The sequence below is a fragment of the Phyllostomus discolor genome, chromosome 12 (genome assembly GCF_004126475.2).
Source record: "Phyllostomus discolor isolate MPI-MPIP mPhyDis1 chromosome 12, mPhyDis1.pri.v3, whole genome shotgun sequence".
Taxonomy (NCBI): Eukaryota; Metazoa; Chordata; class Mammalia; order Chiroptera; family Phyllostomidae; genus Phyllostomus; species Phyllostomus discolor.
This window is the reverse complement of record NC_040914.2, coordinates 29,063,399-29,085,080: the sequence shown is the minus strand read 5'-3', so window position 1 is coordinate 29,085,080 and position 21,682 is coordinate 29,063,399. Positions and strand designations below refer to the sequence as shown.

Here is a 21,682-nt window from a genome sequence, read left to right as displayed (position 1 = left end):
GAGACCAAAACTTTGGCTAACAAGTTTCCCACATTCAGTACACTTGTAAGGCCTTGCTCCTGTGTGAATTCTCTGGTGCTTAATAAGAGCAGAGCTTTGGCTGAAAAGCTTACCACACTCAGTACACTCATAGGGTCTTTCCCCATTGTGAATTCTCTGATGCTTAGTGAGGCTGGGGCTCTGGTTAAAAAATTTCCCACATTCACCACACTTACAAGGCCTTGTTCCTGTGTGAACTCTCTGGTGTTTAACCAGGTTGGAATTAAAGGTAAAGAATTTTCTACATTCACTGCACTTATAAGGCCGTGACCTGGTGTGAATTCTCTGATGTTCACTAAGGCTGGAGCTTTGGCTAAATAATTTCCCACAATCACTGCATTTATATGGCCTTTTTCCTGTATGAATTTGCTGGTGCCGAACAAGTGTGGGTTTGTTGTTAAAGGTTTTCCAACACTTGCTGCACTTGTCAGGTCTTTCTCCAGTATGAATGAGCTGATGCTGAACAAGTGTATGTTTGTAGCTGAAGGTTTTCCCACATTCGCTGCACTCATATGGCCTCTCTCCAGTGTGGACTCTCTGGTGCCGAGCAAGTCTGTACTTTCGGCAGAAGACTTTCCCACAGTCACTGCATGTGTAGTGCTTCTGTGCAGCATGAAAGGCCTCTGTACCTTCACAGTGAGGAAGCAGGTGAAGGCCTAAGTTAGAGGGGGAGTCCTTCCCAGACTCCCAGCATGGGAATGCTTTATCTGATGTGTGGACAATGCAGCTCTTCACACAGGAGGCCTTGTCTGTGGTCCTTCTAAAGAGTTCTCTCTATTGAGCTGCTTCTAGAGCTGGTAAGATTTCCCAGATGCTCTACATTTGAGATTCTTGGGGCTTCTTCCTAGGTTGTCAGTTAGATGCAAATCACCTTCTAAGGCCAGGCCATATATCTTCCAGGGATCGGCCTTAAGAGTATTTATCTGTGACATTTCAGAAATATTCTGCTCAGAAGCTGCACCTTCATCCTCTGCTCCCTGCCAATCTGAAAGCAGAGAAAATACTAGTGAACTTCATGTAAATGGGGGTTAGGAGGAGGCAGCCCCATCACAAATGTGTGTCTGACATCCAAGGATAAGTCCATGCGAATTCCCAAACAAGGAAGTTGGGTGGGTTGAAGAAGGATTATGTGCAGTACCAAGCCTCTAAACATGACAGAATTGGGGGACTCAGCATGCAAAAAACACAAGGATGGGAACACAGGTTGGTGGCAGGTCCACAACTCGTCTGGGTACACTCATCACTAGGGCCAATGCTACTAGTGACACCTGTGTGCTATGGGGAAGGGTATGTCCAGGCCAGGAAAATCTGAGTACCACTGAGTAGCTGGTATCCAAGGGCTATTTCAGGGATAGGTACAGACATAAGGACACACTGAGTGTAGGCCAATATTGGAGAGCACAGTGGAGCAGAGGATGACAGAGGTAAGGGGTCACTCTGAGTCAGAAGTCAAAACAGAAATGACAGGTACACAAGTGTTAAGAACAGGGAGTTTGGAGAAATGAGGTAGACAGCCACTGGCCTTGGCAAAACAGTGTTGGGCATAGGGCATGTCTCCGATATGAGCTGAACCCAGCCACAAGCTCATATCCTCCCCTGATGCCAACACTCAGGCCAGGCCCACTGTGAGCCCCTCTTGCTGTCCCTACAGTCCTGCCTACTCTGTCCTGTACCCAGGGTTCTCCTCTCAGCTCCACCTGAACAATGTGGGATCTAAAAGATGCAAGTCCTAAGGGAAAATCAGGACAGGTGAGTGGTCAGCACTAGCCCAGGGTGATCCAACTCAAAATCCTCAGGGAAAAAAAAAACATTTGAATCCCTGAGAAGTGTCCCACAGAAACTATAATTCCTGGTATAATTCCAGCCCCCCAGGAAATATCCACTAAAGAGGGGCAGTACCTGGGGCACTGAGATGATGTGGAAGCAGCTAAGGCAGGGAGGAACCACAGGACTAACCCCATGTCTTTTGACCCACAAGCCTTCTCTGAAAAAGCTTCAAGACAGCTGGTGCTGGGGCTACTTGTGGAAGGAGGCAGTATACATGACCAGCACAAGAACCTATGACAGGGGACACTGAGATTGTTTAGCTCTGAAGAGAACAGAGCTACCTTTTGGTAAAAGATGGGAAAGGTGGAGCCAGCCTGGGGCAGGGGAGTGAGTGAGGGCCTTATCCACGGATGCCATAAATGCACAGACCTCCAGCATCACATCATGGTACAGGCATCTCTGAGCCTCATCAAGGAGCCTCCATTCCTCTCAGGAAAAGTACACAGCCACATCCTCAAAAGGTCACAGAGCTCTGTAATGAGGGGACACCTGCACCCATAAGCAGGATCTTCTCCATAGGACCCTGTAACTTCCCACATTCAAGCCTTGATCTTTGGATCCAACAGGTAGCCAGACAGACCCAAGACAATAGCCTGAAGTCCCCTTCTCTCTTGAGTTCCTAGTACAAGGGCCCAGGACAATTAGTTCTCACATTGGACCCCTGGCATATATCTGATCCCCCCCACCCCCTGACCCACAAAGTAAGCATTTCTCTGGCCTCCTCACATACAGTGCAATAGGATCCCATATACTCCAAACCTCCAGCCCTTTTCATGAGGCTTCCCCACCTTGTCCTCTGGCTCCAACCTCAGTCACCAAAACCATATGCAGGCCCACACATACCTGATCATCTCCTAGGTGGTACGTTATGTCTCTTAGCAGTAACAATCTCTGTCCATGTAACACCCATTCAAAATCTGTACCCACTTGACACACCTGAGATAAGCTACTCTGACATTCTAACAGCAAGTCCCACAAGAGCCACCAGGCTTAGGAGGCTTTAGAAGCACCAATTCAACTTCACTATCATCTCCATTCCCCCATGGAAACCTGGGTCACCTGCTAGACCTTTCCTCCTCCTACCTGCCTACTGAGGACCAACCACTACTCTTCCTTATCTGTCTTTATGATACTTATAGGTGCCGCACCCTTTTCCCTTGTCCCCAGTGGCAATGCCCCTAGGACCTGAATATGCCCCTGTGTACAGCAGGCCCAGAGTTCTATGTTGGTTCATACCCTGGATGCCATGTCTTCGGTCTCTCCACCCAGAGGCCCTCCCTCCCCAGCGCTTTAGATCCTCATGTCCAGCTCTATTTATACACACCTGCACTTGGGAGTCTCCAAAACATGTGAGACTTGATGTAACCCAAACCTAATTCCTAATACTCTCATTGAAAAGTAGTATTTGCACTACCACCTTCCCTGTCTGTTGATGGTACTTCCAAACTTTTAGTCCTCTGTGACTTCTCTGTTACCCTCCACATTTGAAAATTTGGTGAACTTTACTAAAAAAAAATCCAAATGCCAAATATTTCTCCCATCTCCCTGGTCCAAATGCAACCAAAGCCTCCTTGATGGCTCAGTGTGTGAAGGTGGGAGTCAGGTCCCTTTTCTCCTCTGTACCAAAAATTTCACGGCTGCCCTCACTCTCAGACCACCAGACACAGAGACCTACAACACTCCCATCTCAGTCTCACCTCTGCACCCGTGTCCATTCTGCTCACTCCACTGGGTGCCAAAATGGGATCTCCCACTCTCTGCCCTGAAGTAGGAAACCCCAGGATAGGATTTCTCTAGGGTTGCCAGACACCAAGGGCAGGGAGGGAGTTGGCAAAGGAGTTCCTGACACCTGATACCCATCAGTGCAGGGTCCATAAGTGCTTTTGCTGAAAGTGTGACCTGGGGAACCTGTGGGAAGAGCAGTGTCACCTTACTTTAATTCCTGTCAGCAATGCAAACAAAAAAGATAAGTGATTGAAACATAGTATTTTAGGTGAAGGGGAAAACAAAGCACATTAAGACAGTACAATATGTTTATGGAGTTGTGCCATAATATGTGGCTCACTGGCAAAAAAAAAAAAGTGATAAACACCTGTGTCAGTCACACTTGGTGTGCTGAGTAGCATCCATGAAACTAGTGCAGCTGAGACAGAAGAAAACGTGAGGTATTGTCCTGGCTGGTGTGACTCAGTGGACTGAGCGAAGGCCTGTGAACCAATGGGTCACCAGCTGGATTCCTGGTCAGGGCACACGCCTGGGTTGCGAGCCAGGTCCCCAGTAGGGGGATGCTTGAGAGGCAACCACACACTGATGTTTCTCTCCCTCTCTTTCTCCTTCCCTTCCTCTCTCTCTAAAAATAAATAAAGAAGAGCTTTAAAAAAATACTGTTAAAGCCAACATACCTGCAAATTGAACAACCTAGGAGGGGACAAATTCTTATAAGGAATTGAAAGTCATCAAATACCTCACAAAACTCACCCTGGCCAGTCAGCTTATTTGCTTAGAGCATCATCCTGATACTCCAAAGTTGCATGTTCGATCCCTAGTCAGGGCACAGGCAAGAATCAACCAATGAATGCATGGATGGATGGAACTAAAAAACTGTATTTCTCTCTCTCTCAAATCAATACAAAATTTTTGAAAATTATTTTTGTTTATTTGATCACGTGCATTTTGCTAGTAGAATTAATTGCCTGTGTTTTTTAATCTTTTTAATGAAATGTACTGGGAAGATATTCATTAATTACATTATATAAATTTCAGGTGTACCGTATATTATGATGTCTGCATATTATGATGTCTCACCACCCCAAGCCTAGTCTCCTTCCGTCACCATATCTTTGATCCCCTTTACCCTCTTTGTCTCCGCCCCCTGCCCCAAGTTTTGGATTTTTAATGTGAAAGAGGCAACAGCTGTGTGAGGGCCAGGGGAACACAGTAACTACTTGAATCGACCCCTCCGTAGCCTGTGAGGCGAGCGCCAGACCAGCCTCAGAGCAGCGGGCCCGGTGTCTTCCCATCCGGCTACCTGGGGCCGGCCCAACACTACCAACGCGGAGATCTTGGACAGATTCGAGTTCGCCGGTTATCTCCGAAGGACGACACCGCAACACCCATACGACAATGCCTCTCTGCAGAGCCTTCATGAGCCCAGTGCCACCGTGGCCAGACGCAGTGCCTTCGGGCTAATGGCTAACAGCTAACCGCTAACGTAGTTCTCAGCGCCTCGGGCCCCAGCGGGGGGCTGTCAGGTAGCGGTAACGTATATACAAACCGGTGTTTGTGACTCTGAGAATAGGGCGGGGTTTCACGCTTGTTAAAGGGGACGCACCCGCATTTCTGTACAATTTAGTTTGCCCTGCTCGCAGAAATACACGGACGTGTCACTCAGACACAAAGGGCACCCACTCATAGCTGGGAAGGATTAGCTTTGTTTTAGTATTGTTCAAATCCGTGAAGACTGAAGCCTTAGAATCAATTGGGTTTCACTGTGTTAGATTTCCGTCAAAACAGCAGATAGCTGAGATGCAGCAGTCCTGAAAAGACAGGGCAGGATGGGGTGGGGGCGCTGCGTGCTCTGCGCTGTCTCTGGTCCCCCAGGACATGTGTACAGCTTAGGGACAGACCCGTATTTCTCACCCCATATCCTGATGCCTTCATATGTACTATTTATTTAATTTTTTACAAGCTAAGACCTATTTTAAAAGGAGAGCGATTTATTTAATGCTGTTTTTCTACCAGGGTAGGCGACACTGTGATCAAAATATCCAGAAAGGGAAGAAAGAGGCCATCTGAACCCTGAGATACAGGATTGGAGGACATGACCTCCTTCCTTGGCAGGAAGGTAAATACAATTTCACCTGCAACTCAGCGACAATGCATGAGGAGTTGTGACTCTCTCAGAGAAATATTTGCGAAACGCTGACATTGCTGAAATCAGCGATTTCTTACTTATTCGAAGTTGGTGCCAAAATAACTCTTGCCCATGTGAACAAGGTTAGGATCTCAGTGGAGTATGAAGGGTCACAAGTCTAAGAAGGGATGGAATGAAGCTGAGCACATAAGAACACTGGGAACATGGCTAGCCTGAGGTTATGACTCTCTAAATTGTGACTTATTACTTAAATCATATATTTTTAAAGATTTGATTTATTTTTTAAGAGAAGGGAAGGAGAAAGAGAGGGAATGAAACATCACTGTGTGGTTGCCTTTTGCACACCCCTGACCAGGGACCTGGCCCCCAGGCATGTGCCCTTACCAGGAACCGAACCAGCGACCCTTTGGTTCACAGGCCCACGCTCAATCCACTGGGCTACACCAGCCAGGGCTACTTAAATCATTTTTGAGTACACCAAGCAATACCACCACCTTGAAGGGGTGGAGTATGTAGAGAGCAGAGAGCTTAGCTAGAATGCTAAGAACAAGGCATCTGCGGCACCGCACTCATCTCCTCCTAAACAAATAATTGTTATGTGCTCGCTGCACTCTAGGCACCATCGGGGCTGCATGGGACATGTCAGGGTCCAGAGTCAAAGAGTCCTTCATGAGGCTGTCACTCCAGGCAAAGGAGATAGACAGTAAATATTAATGTCAACAGTCAATCGTGTAAGATTTTACAAGTTATAAGTGATTGGCAAAACAAAACAGAAGTTAAGGATGCTATTAAATGGGGTTATAGTCTTGCAAACATTTGAAAGACCTCACTTAGATCTGAGCCTCTTGGAGACTCTGGGGAATTAGTTCCAGGCAGAGAAAGTCAGAACAAAGACCCAAAATTCAGAGTAGGCAGGAGAGTAGGAAGAGGGATATTCTGGGGTCAGATGTACAGCAAGCCAGGGCATTTTGAAGAAATTTCATTTTTTAAAAGACTTTACTTTGCCCTGGCTGGCGTAGCTCAATGGATTGAGTGCGGGCTTGAACCAAAGCATCGCAGCTTCGATTCCCAGTCAGGGCACATGCCTGGGTTGCGGGCTGGGTCTCCCAGTGGGGGCCACATGAGAGGCAACCACACATTGATGTTTCTCTCTCTCTCTTTCTCCCTCCCTTATCATATCTAAAAATAAATAAATAAAATAAAACTGCTTAACTTTTTTAGAGAGAAGGGAGGGAGAAACATCGATGTGAGAAACATCCATTGGTTGCCTCTCACACGCCCCCAACCAGGGACCAGGCCTGTGACCCAGGCATGTACCCTGATGGGGAATCATACTGGTTACCTATTGATTTGCAGTACAATGCCCAACTCATTGAGCCACACCAGTCAAGGGAAGAGTTTTCATTTTGCTCTAAGTGTTAATTGGGGAGCCATGAAAAAAAAAATATTGAACAGAATAGGCCCTGTCTATTTTGTTATTAAATTATGATGACTGTTGTGCTGCAAAATGCAAGAAGCTGGGAGACTGTCTAGAAAACAAGTACTAGAATCAAGGTGAGTGGGGTGGTGGCTCTGACCAGGATCAGCAATGGTGGCAATGAAATGTGGTTAGACTTTTTAATGTTATGTGTATTTTACCACAATAAAAAATTAACAATTTTTAAAAATGCCTTAAGAATTTTCATAGCACACACACACTGAAAACACTATTAGGAAAAGTATTAAAATACAAAATATAAAAAACAAAAGGCGCTTTGGTGGAAACCTGTGTAGGACGTAGATGGCTCATTAATTTTTTAATAACCATTTCATGTGTAACTGAACTTAGGTTCTTTAGCTTACCCATTTCCTACACTGAACAGCTTTGTTTATGTCAGGAAAGCCAAAGGGAGAACAATCCAATTCCCCCAATTCCATCACAATTTACTTATCTTATAGGTTCTATATCTTTTGGAGTTAGTTTGCTTCAGTGTACAGCTCTGGTTTGAGGGAAATGCCCAGGGAGGCTACAGGAATCTGTAAAACCTCTGGCTCTGGCAGTGACAATGGCTCCATGACATGCACAGGCCTGTGGACTCTGAGGGCTTTGGTATACCCTCATCCCACACAGCCAGTTCCTGGGACACAGAGGGATGCTCCACTCCAGTTTCATCCACTCTAGTTTACTGCAGCCCCCCCTACTTCCTACTAATCCAACCAGTTTCTGTACAGAATAGAGTTCCCACTCTGGGCCTTGCAAATCTTATGTCCATGGACACATAACTACATGACTTTTGACTTCAGGACACAGGTTCCCAGTTAGGTCGGGGAAGAGCGCTATCCCTCAGCAATTCTGGGATTATGGCACATCCTCCGAGTACAAATGACCCAACATAGGCTGCTGCCAAATGCGATGAAGATCATCCAGGCCACTGCCTCATCCTCCAGCTGACTGCAGAACCAAAACTAATCTTTGCATCCAGGGCACCAAATGTGGGCGAAATCCTGTGAATTTTGCCAGACTTCGTGCAACAACACAAATGGAGGCAAAGCTGGACTGAGAACTGTTCTGTATCCCTATTCCCTCCAAAACTGACAAAGTGCAGGGCCCAGCAAAACTCACTCTCCCTTCCTTGTGGCAGAGTAAAGCTCTGTTCACACCCACAGTGCAGCGCACAAAAGCCCAAGAAGTTACATGCGACTTAACCAGTAAGACCTTTATTATTAAAAAAGCTAGCAGGGTGAGTGGGGAGTTCCTATGTAGGGGGACATGGTGACTAGAAAATCCTTATGAGACAGTAAAGCCCTGAAAAAGGAAATACCTCTGGAACCTGCAGGGTAAAGCCAGCTGAAGTCCTCTAGTTCAAGCTGGCTGTTCTTCACACCTAAAACAGCTGGGGGAGGGGCGGGGCGGGGCATGAGGCCTCACCACAGGGGCTCAAGTGCCTGCTGAACATCCCAGAGTGACAGAGCATAGTATTTTGCGCCCCCTGAGCATTTTACAGGCCAAGGCAATACAGAGGTTCCCTGTCAGATAAGAGAGGCAAGACAACTTCTATGACAGATACTGGCAGTGACAGAACTCCAGCCAAGGGCCCCCGGCAGGTGTGAAAATGCAACACCCAAAAAGCTCCCTACGTACCTGGCACTTTTATCAGCTGCTCTGGAAGGGGAACTGACAGTCCACTTGCCAGCACTTCAAATCTGGGTCAAATCACTATTTAAAAATAAAAAAAGAATCTATCAAAATGCTGTGGTATTGACTTAAAGGCATACATTTAGGATGAATAATCCAGAAATAACCCCTCGTACATATGCTCAGAATTTGACAAGGGTGCAAAGACCATCCAATGGGAAGTGAAGCTTTTCAGCAGATGGTATTGGGAGAACTGGATATCCACATGCAAAAGAATGCACTTTTACCCTTACCATCCACGATGTAAGAAAAATGAACTCAAAATGAATCGAACATCTAAATGTTAAATATTTTAAAAGTATAATACTCTTAAAAGGCAACATAGGGCCCTGGCTGGTATGGCTCAGTGGACTGAGTGCCAGCCTATGAACCAAAGAGTCACTGGTTCAATTCCTGGTCTGGGCACATGGCTGGGTTGCAGGTCAGGTCCCCAGTTAATGGCACACAACAGGCAACCACACATTGATATTTCTCTCCCTTTCTCCCTCCCCTCCCTCTAAAAACAAATGTTAAAAAAAAGAAAACATGAAAAAAGCCTCATGACAATGGATCTAGCAATAATTTATTAGACATGACACCAAAGGCACAGAGAATAAAAATAAATTGGATGATGCTGAGATGTAAAATTTCTGTGTGAAAAAGGAATAAATGAACATAGTGAAAAGGCAACCCTCAGAATGGGAAAATATATTTGCAAGTCATGTACCTAATAAGAAATTAGCACCCAGAATATGTAAAGAACTCCTACATTGAATGTAGTCAATAATGTTGAGATAACAGGGTATGGGGCTGGGTGTGTTTTGGGGGCAGTGGGGTGACCACTCTGTAGAGTGCATGGTTTTCCAGCCACTTTGCTTTATATCTGAAACTGGTATGGAGTGGTACTGATGCAAACTGTAGCTGAAAAGTTAAAAAAATTAAGAAAATTTTAAACAGAAAATCAGTAAATTAAAAAAAGAACTACTACATCTAAATAACAAAAAACCCTGATTAAAAAGTGGGCAAAATCTTGCCCTGGCTGGTGTGGCTCAGTGGACTGAGTGCCGGCCTGTGAACCAAAGTGTCACTGGTTCGATGCCCAGTCGGGGTACATGCCTCGGTTGTGGGCCAGATCCCCAGTGGGGGGTGCATGAGAGGCAACCACACATTGATGTTTCTCTTCTTCTCTTGCTTCCTTCCTTCCCCTCTGTCTAAAAATAAATAAAATCTTTAGAAAAATAAAAATATAAAAATGTGGGCAAAAATCTGAATAAACTTTTCCAGAGAACATATACAAACAGCCAACAGGCAGATGAAAAGATGCTCGACATCATTAATCCTCACGGAAATGCAAATAAAAACCACAGTGAAATAACACCTCATGTTCCTTAGGATAGTGCTATAAAAAATAAAACAAGAAAAACAAGTAAGGGTGTAAAGAAATTGGAACCCCTAAGCACTGCTGGTGTGGATGTTAAATAATGGTGCAGCTACTATGAAACACAGCCCCTCAGTTCCCGAAAAATATTAAAAAGCAAATTACCATATGATCCAACAAGTCCACTTCTGGGTGCACAGCTGAAAAGCATCGAAAGCAGGATTTTGAAGCAGTATCTGTGCAATCGTGATTATAACATTATTCACAATTGCCAAGAGGTGGAAGCCACTTGTGTCCATTGATGGTCAAACTCAGAGATAGAAAGTAAAATGATGGCTGTCAGGGGATTAGGGAGGAGGGAAAGAATTGTTGCTTCACAGCTATAGTTTCAGTTTTATAAAATAAAGACTTCTGGATGTTTGTTGCACAGTAACATGAATGTATTATTACTACTGAACCTTAACCTTAAATGATTAAAATTGCAAATTTTAACTTATAAGTATTTAAGACGCGATTAAAAAAACATACAGCTGCATAGCAGTGCTTCCAGTGCTAAATCACAGCAGACATTACTTTGAAGTCAATTCTCGTTTGCAATACTCTTTGCTGTGTACTTCTTGGTGCCGAACAAGGTGGGAATTCTGCCTAAAGCCTCTCCCACAGTTGCAGCACTCATAGGGCTTTTCCCCCGTGTGAATTCTCCGATGTTTAATGAGGCTGGAGTTGTATCTAAAGACTTTACCACATTCACCACATTCATAAGGCTTCTCTCCAGTGTGAACTCTCTGATGAATAATGAGCGTGGAGCTGTCCATAAAGAATTTCCCACACTCACTACATTTGTAAGTTTTTTCTCTGGTGTGAACATTCTGGTGCCGAATGAGATGGGAGTTTTGGCTGAAGAGTCTGCCACATACAGGGCACTCATAAGGCTTCTCCCCAGTGTGGTTTCTTCGATGTCTGATGTGATTTGAGTTGTGCCTAAAGAGTTTCCCACATTCGCTGCATTCATAAGGCCTCTCTCCACTGTGCGCTTTCTGATGTCTCTCAAGTGTGATGCGGTACCTGAAGAACTTCCCACATTTGCTGCACTCAAAACGCCTTCCCCGAGTGTGAACTCTCTGGTGAATAATGAGCATAGAGATGTCCACGAAAGACTTCCCACATACGCTGCACACATATGGCCTTTCTCTGGTATGAACTCTCTGATGTCTTTTGAGTGTAAAGCTGTACCTAAAGGATTTCCCACAATCACTGAATTTATATGGCTTTTCTCCAGTGTGAACTCTCTGATGAATAATGAGCGTGGAGCTGTCTTTAACACACTTTCCACACTGGCTGCACTCATAACGCAGTGGCCTGGTATGAACTCTCTGGTGTTCAGTGAAGCCAGACTTTTGACTGAAGAGTTCCCCAAAGTTGAAGAGCTCACTGAGCTTTGTTTCATTGTGCACTTTCTGGTGCTCAACACATAAGTGTTTGTAGGTAAAGGCTTTTCCACATTTGTCACACTTGTAGCTATTGTGCCCACTTTCCAGAATCTCCCTGCCCTCAGTGTTATGTGGCTTTCCTGCACTGTGAGGGGTCTGGTGCAGGGAAAGGCCAGAGCTGGCCTGAGAGTTCTTCCCACCCTCCCTGCATGGCAAGGTCCTCTCTGTAGGGTGAACAATGCAGTTCTTTACAAATGAAGGCCTCTGTTCAACCCATCCAGACACTTTCTTTCTGTTCTGCTCCTTACAGCACCTGGAAAGACTGGCCACATGTGTGTTCACCTCTTGCTGAGGGTGCATTCCATCCTGCTTATTCGAATGCAAAATGTCTTTCAAGACTGGGCCACACATATCCCAAAAATGAGACAACTGGGTACATGGATCTTGACTTGGGGTCTGGACCTGTGATACTCCCACAGAATCACCTTGCCCCGAAGGGACCTCCTCTTCCTGGGCTCCAGGCCAACAACCTGTAGGCAGACAAATGCCAGTGAAGTACATGTTGACTTTGGTGGGAGGGACCAACTCATCAGAAATGTGCATCAGACACCCAGGAATAAGGGACTGCTGACAGGTAGGGGAGCCTAGACACAGTGGGAGGAAGCCTGCTATGCAGAGCTGGCCTGGGAGCTCACGATGGGAGTGCTCTGATCATGGGGAAAGACACGAGGAAGGGACAGGGTGGGAGGGAGTTGCAGGGTGTGCAGGTCACTGCTCTGCAAATGGCTTTCAACAGGGCATGGCTACTGGTGACTGGTGAGCACTGTGTAGTAGGTTGTGTCCAGACCCAGATATGTCTGATTGGAGCACAGTAGCTGGTGTTCCAGGACTATTTAAGGACATGCACAGATGTCACTGCGCCTTAAGTGTAGGTCAAATGTCGAGAGCACTGCAAAGGGAGTAGTGGAAGAGAACAGGTGACAGGTGGAGGCCACAAAATTCAGGGAAGCTGGGGCCTGGAAGATTAGAAATGACAATGGAAAAGAAAAGGTAGAATGTATATGGGTTCTGTCCTGGGCATCACACAAGGGTGGGTATAAGGCTGGTGCCCAGTGTGATTCAGACACAGCTCTGACGACACATCCTTTCCCAGCTCCCAAGCACCACAGCCATTCCTTGTTGCCACTAATAGTGCTGTCTACCTCGACAGGCAACTGGGGCCTTCCCCCTTCCTCAGAGTGAGCACTGACATGGGACTTAAAAAAGGCCCGCCTGGGTGAAACACAGGGAAAGAGGGTAGCCAGCACGGTCCCAGAGTGATCCAACTCATGATACCCCACATTCTAAGATCATGAGCAATTCACAGTAGGGTCTTGCAGAACCAGTGGTCTCCATTCACAAGTAGTGACCACATTGGAAGTGAGGACAGTGCACACAGCCTGGCCCTGACACCAAGAACACATGTGCCAGCAAACTGGGAGAGGAAGCAGTGCCCACAGTCTTGTGGGTGGGAAGGACCGAGGACCCTGGAAAGGACAAGAACAGAGTCCAGCCCAGGACCCGGGGGTGGATGTGAGGGCCTCACCTATGGAGGACAACAGTGCCAAGTTCTCCAGCATCACGCTGTGGTACAGGCATCTCTGAACCTCATCCAGGAGCCTCCACTCCTCCTGTGAGAAGTGTATGGCCACGTCCTCAAGTACCACACAGCCCTGTGAAAACAGAGAGTTTGGTTCACAAGCATCTTCTTTTCACTGTGTTTTTGTGGATTCTGTATTTATCTATTTATCATCCATTAATCACAGATTAAACTAATGGCCAAATTTGTTTATATGACCCCTGTGATTCAGAGCCCATTGCATGAACCAGCTCCTTAGCTAATTCCCACACAGCCAGTGAATATTTCCCCTGCCTGAAAGCAGTCCAGGGTGAGGTCTCAGATGGCTAGGGACAGCCCCTAAGCTGGAAGACCTACTGGAACTTTCTAGACTAGTCAACCCTAAACTACTCACCTTACTCTCCTCATCTTTTCCAAGGAAACCCCAGAAAATGCTCTGGTTAAGGTTTCCCCTAGCTCCTCCTGCCTCCTGATCTAATCTGGTGCTCACTAACCTGGCCCTGAGTGGCATGGGGTTCACTGTACACGAGGGAAATATAAGGAATAAAGATCTCTTTCAATGATATTGGCCTCTCCATGTTGTCATTTACTCATTCACATCCACAAATAAAAACCCTGTTGGCACAATTACTCATCCATGTCTCTCTCCAGGATCTTCAGTCCCTTCCCACAAATCTTCCTCCCTCTCTGACTTCCCAGTGTGGGAAAGTTACCAGGTATGGTGGTACTGGTGCCTGCTCTCTGTCCATGGCCACTGATCACTGTGTGCAGCAGAGCAAAACACATGTGGGGGAGGTGGCAGAAAAGTGCCAGCTAGGCTCTGGCCTGGAATGTGGGGCCCCACCCCTCTCCTGCCAGCCAATTACCCTGGGATCTCCCAGACAGCCAAACTCAGACTCACCCTTCTCCTGTAAGTGCCCAGGGCCAGGGGCCAGCCCTTTACACTCCCCTCACCTACACATCAGTCTTTGGACTCACTTCTCTCCTTCCCTCTGTCATGACTCTGATTCCTACAAGGTGGCAACCCCAGAGACTCCCCCAGCCCAACCATAGGCTTTCCTCTGGCCTTCTAACACACCTGTTTGCATGTGGAATCCAGGCAGAGCATCCAGCATCCTAACCATCCTGGTCTTGCCCTGAACACCAACATCCCCCAGAACCAGAGAGCACCAAGTCCCCAGGCAAGGCCTCCCCCAGCCCTGATTCTCACTTCTACTCAGCTGCAGAAACCTATGTGAGCACCTCAAGGTGCCTGGCCCTCACCCACTTCCACTGTGCATGCTGTCTCACAGCCATCTGGACCCTCTCCACTTCACCCTCACCCAGGGCCTCAAACCAGCGAGACTTCCCCTTAACTAACTACCAGCCTGCATGAGACAATCCAGGCAAGGGTCACCACAAAACCCTGCTGAGTCCCCAGAGGGGTAATAAGCCCTGTCCTGCGCTGGCCTCATTGACAACTGACCTTCACGGAGATGCCTCGGCATACATCTCAGGTCCACTGTCCCCTCAGGCTTTCTGACCCCCACCCTCCCCTCACAGGCACACACATCCACAGACACTCTAGTTCCTATGTCTGTGGCGCCCAGGCGACCACCTGAGACATGGATCTGGCCTGTCCCTCCCTCCCATGTCCCTAACATCATTACCACAATAACAGAAGGACACTGCTCTGAAGTTTGAGTTGCAGCTCCACTGGGGCACACACACCAGCCACACTGTATTGCGCTGTCTCCAGCCTGAGCTCCTCCTCTCAACCCCAGGTGTGTCCCCTGGGAGCCTCCAGAACACTTGTGACATGCCCAAAACCTGAGTCTTCATCTTCCCTTTGAAAATTCCTTCTACTGCTGACTTCCTACTTCCTAACTGACAGAACATCCATTCTTCCAAACAAGGCCAGAAACCTTGGGGCTGGCCCTGACTCTCCACTTCCACCTCACTCTCCACAGCAGGAAATGCAGCAGCTCTATGAAACACATTCAAAACCCAACCACTCTTGCCCAGCTGACACCAGCACTCGCCTATACTGGGGCAGTCACCCTACCCTCGCCCCCACGTCTATCCTCCAACTCTGCAGTCACAGTGAGCCTGGTAAAACTTGGGTCAGATCACCTCCCTCCCCTGCTCCACACTTGCCCTAGCTCTCACAGTCCTCAGACTGGAGGCCTGGAACGACCAGTTGCCATTCTAAGTCTGGCCCCTGCATGGCCAACCTCTTGCCGCCCTACTCCCTATCCCATCAGACAGAACAGGGATTTGCAATTTCCTAAACATCCCAGCTAAGTCACACGTGCCAGCATTTGTTAAGTTCTTTTTTTTTTTTTAATTTACTGATTTGAGAGAGAGAAAGAGAGAAGGAAACAGCATATGATGCTCTAATCAACTGAGCTACCTGGCCAGGGCTCACCTATGGCATTTGAACATTCTAGATCCTGTGCCCAGGATGCATGTCACATCTTATCCTGTCAGTGTCTAAACTGAAAGAGACATATAACCCAGGACTGAGTTTGGGACCTTGGCTATGTGGAACCACAGGGTCTTCAGGTCCCAGAGAGGAAGGAGGATAGGTGGAGTTTCAGAATATCACTGTTCCCTATGTTGGGGTGCCTAAACCATGAGGGAGATAACTAGGGTCGGTGGGAGCCTGAGCCAACCTCCACTCACCTCTGCTGGGTCCATAAGCATTTCTGCCACTGCTGTGGGATTCTGTGGGAAGAAGGAGGCTGTAAGAGATGGGTAACCATGGTAGGATCCTACAATCTGAGCTGGACCAGCCCTGCCCTGCCTTGGGGCAAAGTGCTCTGAGGGACCCTGTGGGAAGAAGGAGGCTGTGAGAGATGGGTAACCATGGTAGGATCCTACAAGCTGAGCTGGACCACCACCCTTGCCCTGCCTTGGAGCAAAATGCTCTGAGCCCAGCTCCTCAGAATGGTCTGAGTTCAGTTCCTCAGAAATCAGTGCTGCCTCTTATTAGCCGAGTGACCGTGGAGAACAGACATCCATAAATCTCAGTGCCTTCATCTGTAAAATGGGCTTCAGAATGGTTTCAACTCAAAGGGCAGATAGTGATATCAAACATAAGGGGTACACACTATGTATCAGCTGTACTGTCCCCATGATCAATGGTTTCGGATGTTTTCATTGCAAATGAAGTGTTCGGGTTTTGAAATTTGGGCATATATTTTTCCCACTTTTTAGAGTTTTTAGAGGACGTAATACATAAAACTCCCACATCATAAACAAATACTTAAAGGTGAATTAGCATTCAGACCAATTATGAAGTGTTTGGATAAATTTAACTAATCTAATATGTTCAGTTTCTAATCGCCTACCTGTGTACATATTTAGAAGGATGTTGGTTCATCAGTGTTTAAATCAGTAATTTTTATGTATTCTTCAGTTAATAGGTTGCATGGAGGCACTGAGCATACTACCGCTTTCAGCAACCAGGCCTGCCTGCAATGTAATTCTCTGAAGGGAGCATGCAAGAAGCTGTTGACTGGACAGTGGATCGCACCCTTGCTTTGAGCACTGGAGGAGGTGCCCTGGTCTGGGATCTAGCTGCTCCACTAACCCAGGTGACCTCTATCATATTCCACAGGGAGTGGCCTTGAGGGTCTGCTCAGCCTGCAGTGGGGAGAATCTATACCAACTCATACCTCAGTCTCTACCCAAGGTCAGCCCCTTACCTCATCTGAACTCACCTTCCTGCAAACACAGACCAGAATTCATCCTACACCTGGACCGCTGGACCGCTCCTCTCTGAATAGGCATCAGGAGTGCACACCCACCTCTACATCCTGCCCTCCAGTCTTAGGCCTGTCTCCCTCCCTGACCACAGGTCCCATCTGGAATAACCCTAAGTCTTCCTTCTTCAATGTGGTCACTAGGCTATGGCCTGGTCCAGTCGATACCTTCCACCCCTTCGGAAGCTCCAGCCCAACCACTTCCTGGGACCCCACACATTTCTGTACATCTACCTAGGTAATGTCTCCATGTTCTGACATCTCAGAGTCAGGTTGAAACACCTCATAGCACATGTCCAAATATAACTCATGATCTTCTCACTGACTCCTGTTCACTGCACTAACTTCCTCATCTCCATTCCTTTAATAATCAGGTAAAAAACCTGGGATGGTCCTTCACTCCCCACTTTTGTTCAAAAGCACACGTGATACAGCAGAAAATCCTGCTGGCTCTGTCTTTATGACCTATATAAACTCTTGTCACACCCTCCTCTACTGAGACCCCTCTGGTGCAGCCCTCCCATAATCCTCCTGAAGTCTACTGCTGGGTCCCCCTTACCCATCTCCCCACCTCCATTTCCCACCCACTTCTTAACAACTTTAAACTTCAAATCTGGATATGTCCCTAAATTAGGTTCCTGGACTCAATTCCAATATGAAGGGAAGTGGCTTTCCACATAACACCAAGCAATTGTCAAGACATCAGAAGGATGTCCAAATATTCAACTCAATTTTTTTTACCTAGGCAGCATCAGATTCCACAGGTGTAGGGCTCAGTCCTACAAGATTGCCCCCCATTAACCACGAAATGCCAGTTGAAAGCCCAGGCTGTTATCTGCACTTCTGACCAACTGGTTACAGACTGGAAGTTCCAACGTCCCCCTTCTTTGGCAATTCAATTCAGATGCCAGTCGCAAGCCCAGGTTGTTACCTGTACTTCTGATCCACGGGCGTAAATCAGAGGTTCCCAAGATCCCTCCTTAATTTCCTAGGACTGCTCACAGGGCTCAGAGAAACATGTAACAATACTTACTAAATTGACAGTTCATTGTAAGAGAACATAACTCAGGAATAGATGGAAGAGATGCATAGGGCAAGGTGTGAGGAGTGAGCACCGAGTTTCCACGCTCTCTCCAGGTGCCACTCTCTCGAAATCTACACGTGTTCCCCAACCCAGGAGCTCTCTGAACCCCGTCCTTCAGATTTTTGGAGGGTTCACTCCATAGACAGAATAGATTCAATCACAGCCAGAGGCGATGGATTTGATCTCCAGCCCCTCTCCCCGCCGGGAAATCAGATCGTGGGACTTAAAGTTCCAACCCTCCAATCATAGTCTGGTTCTCCTGACAGCCCGTCCGCGTCCTCAGATGCTTTCCAAAAGTCATCCATTCCCAAAACAAACGATACCGCTACTAATCTCAACACTTGGGAAATTCCCAGGGGTTGGAGAGCTGTGACAAGACCAAGTATGGAAAACATTTTGGTGACCTGAGCGCCCAAGTACATATTTCTTAGAAGCCACATCACCCTAACCTTTCCAGAATTCCAGCCGCTCAGGTCGTCCCTCGAGGCGACACTCGTCGCCCCTGGGCACAGAGACCTCGGTTTCCCAGCGCTCTACCGCCCCTACGAGAACGCTGCCCCCTTCTCACACGGCGGTTGCCGAGGGACCCGTAGGGCCTGACGCAGGGACCCGACAGCACCCCTCCACCCGGCCCCGATCCAGAGGTAGAGAGACAGGCGGGAAAGCTGGAGGACGCAGCACCTACCTCAGTTGGGCTCGTGGGCACCGCCCCGCCACCCGCCTGCAGGAAGCGCAAGGGCGACAGGTCGGGAACAGGGCGCCGCCGTCGCCAACAGATTCAGTCGGGCCTCACAGACGCCTCCGTGCGGCGGAGACGCCGTCCCGGAGAGAGTTTTACCTCCTCCGCCCCGCCCCAGACTCCCACCCGCAAGGCAAAGGAGAAGAACCGGAGTACAACCCCTAGAACCGAAACAACGCTAATCCTGAGGGGACGCGGCCGGAAGCCCCGCCTCCAAAGCGCGTACCCAGGTAAACGGCTCCACGGTAAGCTCTCATTGGCTCTGCTAGCCGTCTTCGGTTGCCGCAGAGCCTTCTGGGTACTGTAGTTCTCCCGTTCGTCCCCACTGAGGCTGCGGCAGTTACTTCTGTTTCGGGATTAAGGCCAACGGACCGCGTGAGGGGACGCTGGGAAGTGGAGTCCCCGGTCTGCCAGGACCCAACGGAGCTTCGTGGCTCTTAAATGGGACAGACCTACATTTCCTCGTGGTGCAGTCTAGCACAAGTGTCAGAAATAGACGTTTGTTATTACAGATTCTGTGACGCACTGCACATTGCCAAAGGTTAAACAGCCAAAGGGACACGCTACACCATAGTGGCATTCGGCGTCCACTCAGCTGTCGGCTAAAGTTCTGGGGACTGGTTAATTATCTTCAATAATCTCGGTCAGAGACAAGAAGGAAAAGAACCCTCAGAGAGAATATGATGTGAAGTTGGAGGAGGTTTATCTTTTCGGCCAGACTGATTTGTGTTCCCACCAGAGAGCAATACTTTTATTGGAATATTCTTAATTTTTTTCTTCATCGAGATGATATTATTACTCCATATCTGAGATATTTTCCATTTCTTTTGAAAATCTGAAAAGGAGAGCTACTTACTGCATGCCCTTTCCTGCCAAGATAGTGTGCGCCTTTCTAACCATTGAAGCACAGGTGCTAAGGGGCTTCTTATCCCTGAGATAAAGGTTGGTGTTCCCGTGATCTCATCTCCTTGCTCGGAAGTGGTTTATTGTTTCAAATGAAATTGCGTTAACAGTGAGTGCACACAAAGTTGAAATAATCTCTGACAAAATCTTGTGAAATGGAGGTTACAGAAAGTTAGTAATAATGGTTATGTAATTATCCAAAGAAATAGGCAAAATAGTTTTAGGGAGATATCTGTTACAGATGGGGAAAAGTTAAGATTTCAGTGAAGTCTGGCTCTGTCTGGGTAGTTTAGTTGGTAAGAGCATCCTTCCACTATCCCAAGGTTGGAGGTTTGATCCCTGGTCTGGGCACATACAAGAATCAACAAGTGAATGCATAAATAAGTAGAACAACAGATTGATGTTTCTCTCCCTGCTCCTCTCTCTCTTTTTATACACTGTTGGATGCAATAAAGTAATATTTTGAAGATTTCTGTACCCATGTTCAGGAAACATATTGGCCTGTAATTTTTTTCTCCTTATAATGTCTTTATCCGTTTTTTTTGTATTAAGGCAATGCTGGTCTCAAAGAATGAGTCGGGAAGAATTCCCTCTGCTTCTATCTTCTGAAAGAAATTGTAGAGAATTTACCCTTTCATTACACAATGCACCCCGGTATCCCTGCTTTCTTTTGGTTAGCATTATCATGGTATATTTTTCTCTATCCATTTACTAAATATATACAAGGGGGACCCAAAATATGGAATTTATAAAAGAATTGTGTATTTATCTTTGCATGCTTAAACTCAGTCACCTTTAAAGTATTCTCCATTTGATGCAATACACCTATCAAGACTTTTTTCCACTGCTCAAAAGTTTTTCAATTGTCAATTTTGATGCCTTTTAGTGCTTTTGCCATTTTTTGTTTCACTTCTTCCATATTAGCAAACTGTTTCCCTTTGAGGACTTTTTTCATCAGGGAAACAAATAAACAAAAAAAAAGTCACTCTGGGCAAGATCAGGTGAATAGAGAAGATGGGGAAGACGGGTCATGCCGTTTGTGGTCCAAAACTACTGAACACTCAGCGCAGTGTGGGCAGGTGCACTTGTAAATCACCCATCATGAAATGGGCAAACACGCGTTGAAAGAGTCTTAAAAAAAATTCACTGAACTTCACACAGCTTCTCACAATGCCAGCTGGTACACTGATACAGATGGGTTCCTAAAATACTCACTTAGTGGGAGAAGCATGTACTAGAAGGGGTCCACCCTCCAGAAGATAATTCCAGGGTTTTTTGGGGTCCCCCCTTGTATCTATAGATATTATATATATTAAAACCATTTTTTTGTTTTTTGTAGACAGCATGTAGTTGGTTCTTGTGTTTTGATCCACTCTGACATTGTCTTTTGATGATGCATTTAGACAAAGTGATTATTGATATAATTGGATTAATATCTACCATATTGTTTACTATTTTGTATTTGTTGTCCTTATACTTTATTCCTGTTTTTGTCTGCTACCCTTTGGTTGCATTTGAAGTTTTAATTATTTTATAATTTCGTTCTCTATCAGTTACACTTTCATTGTTACTTTGCTTAGTGGTCACCCTAGAGTTTACAATATACATCTACAGCTAATCCAAATCCACTTTTAAATAACACTCCACTGCAGCACAGGTATTGTGTGCACCTTAACATAACAAAATAATCCTAATTCCTCTGTCTGGTCCCTGTATCATTGCTGTTATTCATTTCATATTATGTACTCACACACATAAATACTTGAATATATTGTTGCTGTTTTCTTGGACAAACTGTAATCTGTCACATTAATTGAGAATAGGAGAAATAAAGATTTTGTATTGCAAATGAGTATGTAACCTATATCATTTTCCTTTCCTCTAAAGAAT

General features: G+C 46.6%; 3 protein-coding genes across 3 annotated transcripts in view; all 3 read right to left on the bottom strand.

Moving 5' to 3' along the window:
• LOC118497648 (zinc finger protein 154-like) overlaps window positions 1–2,000 on the bottom strand; it is a 32,317-nt gene extending 30,317 nt beyond the window's left edge. The window contains 2 exon segments of the mRNA XM_036012755.1: window positions 3–799; window positions 1,996–2,000. Coding sequence (XP_035868648.1) covers window positions 3–799; window positions 1,996–2,000 — 802 coding nt within the window.
• Window positions 1–2,336, bottom strand: part of LOC114510901 (zinc finger protein 211-like) — a 251,805-nt gene extending 249,469 nt beyond the window's left edge. The window contains exon 1 of the mRNA XM_036013429.1: window positions 2,236–2,336. Coding sequence (XP_035869322.1) covers window positions 2,236–2,244 — 9 coding nt within the window. The 5' untranslated portion in view covers window positions 2,245–2,336. The remainder of the gene's footprint in view (window positions 1–2,235) is intronic.
• On the bottom strand, window positions 514–21,632 carry LOC114510864 (zinc finger protein 548-like). The gene is made up of 6 exons (XM_036013449.1): window positions 18,600–21,632; window positions 15,985–16,026; window positions 13,288–13,414; window positions 10,438–12,232; window positions 8,862–8,936; window positions 514–1,024 (listed from the first exon to the last, which is right to left on the bottom strand). Exons 2-4 carry the CDS (start codon window positions 16,003–16,005, stop codon window positions 10,842–10,844), a joined length of 1,539 nt encoding a protein of 512 aa, XP_035869342.1. The 5' UTR covers window positions 16,006–16,026; window positions 18,600–21,632; the 3' UTR covers window positions 514–1,024; window positions 8,862–8,936; window positions 10,438–10,841.
• Between the last annotated feature and the right edge of the window lie 50 nt (window positions 21,633–21,682).

Bases quoted from the DNA above. Each gene is read 5' to 3' on its own strand.
- LOC114510864 (XM_036013449.1), bottom strand. From the start codon at position 16,005: ATGCTTATGGACCCAGCAGAG. The intron at 13,415-15,984 runs GTGAGTGGAGGT...CTGTTTTCACAG, and splicing joins TGCTTATGGACCCAGCAGAG to GGCTGTGTGGTACTTGAGGA. The intron at 12,233-13,287 runs GTGAGGCCCTCA...GTCTGCCTACAG, and splicing joins GGCACTGTTGTCCTCCATAG to GTTGTTGGCCTGGAGCCCAG.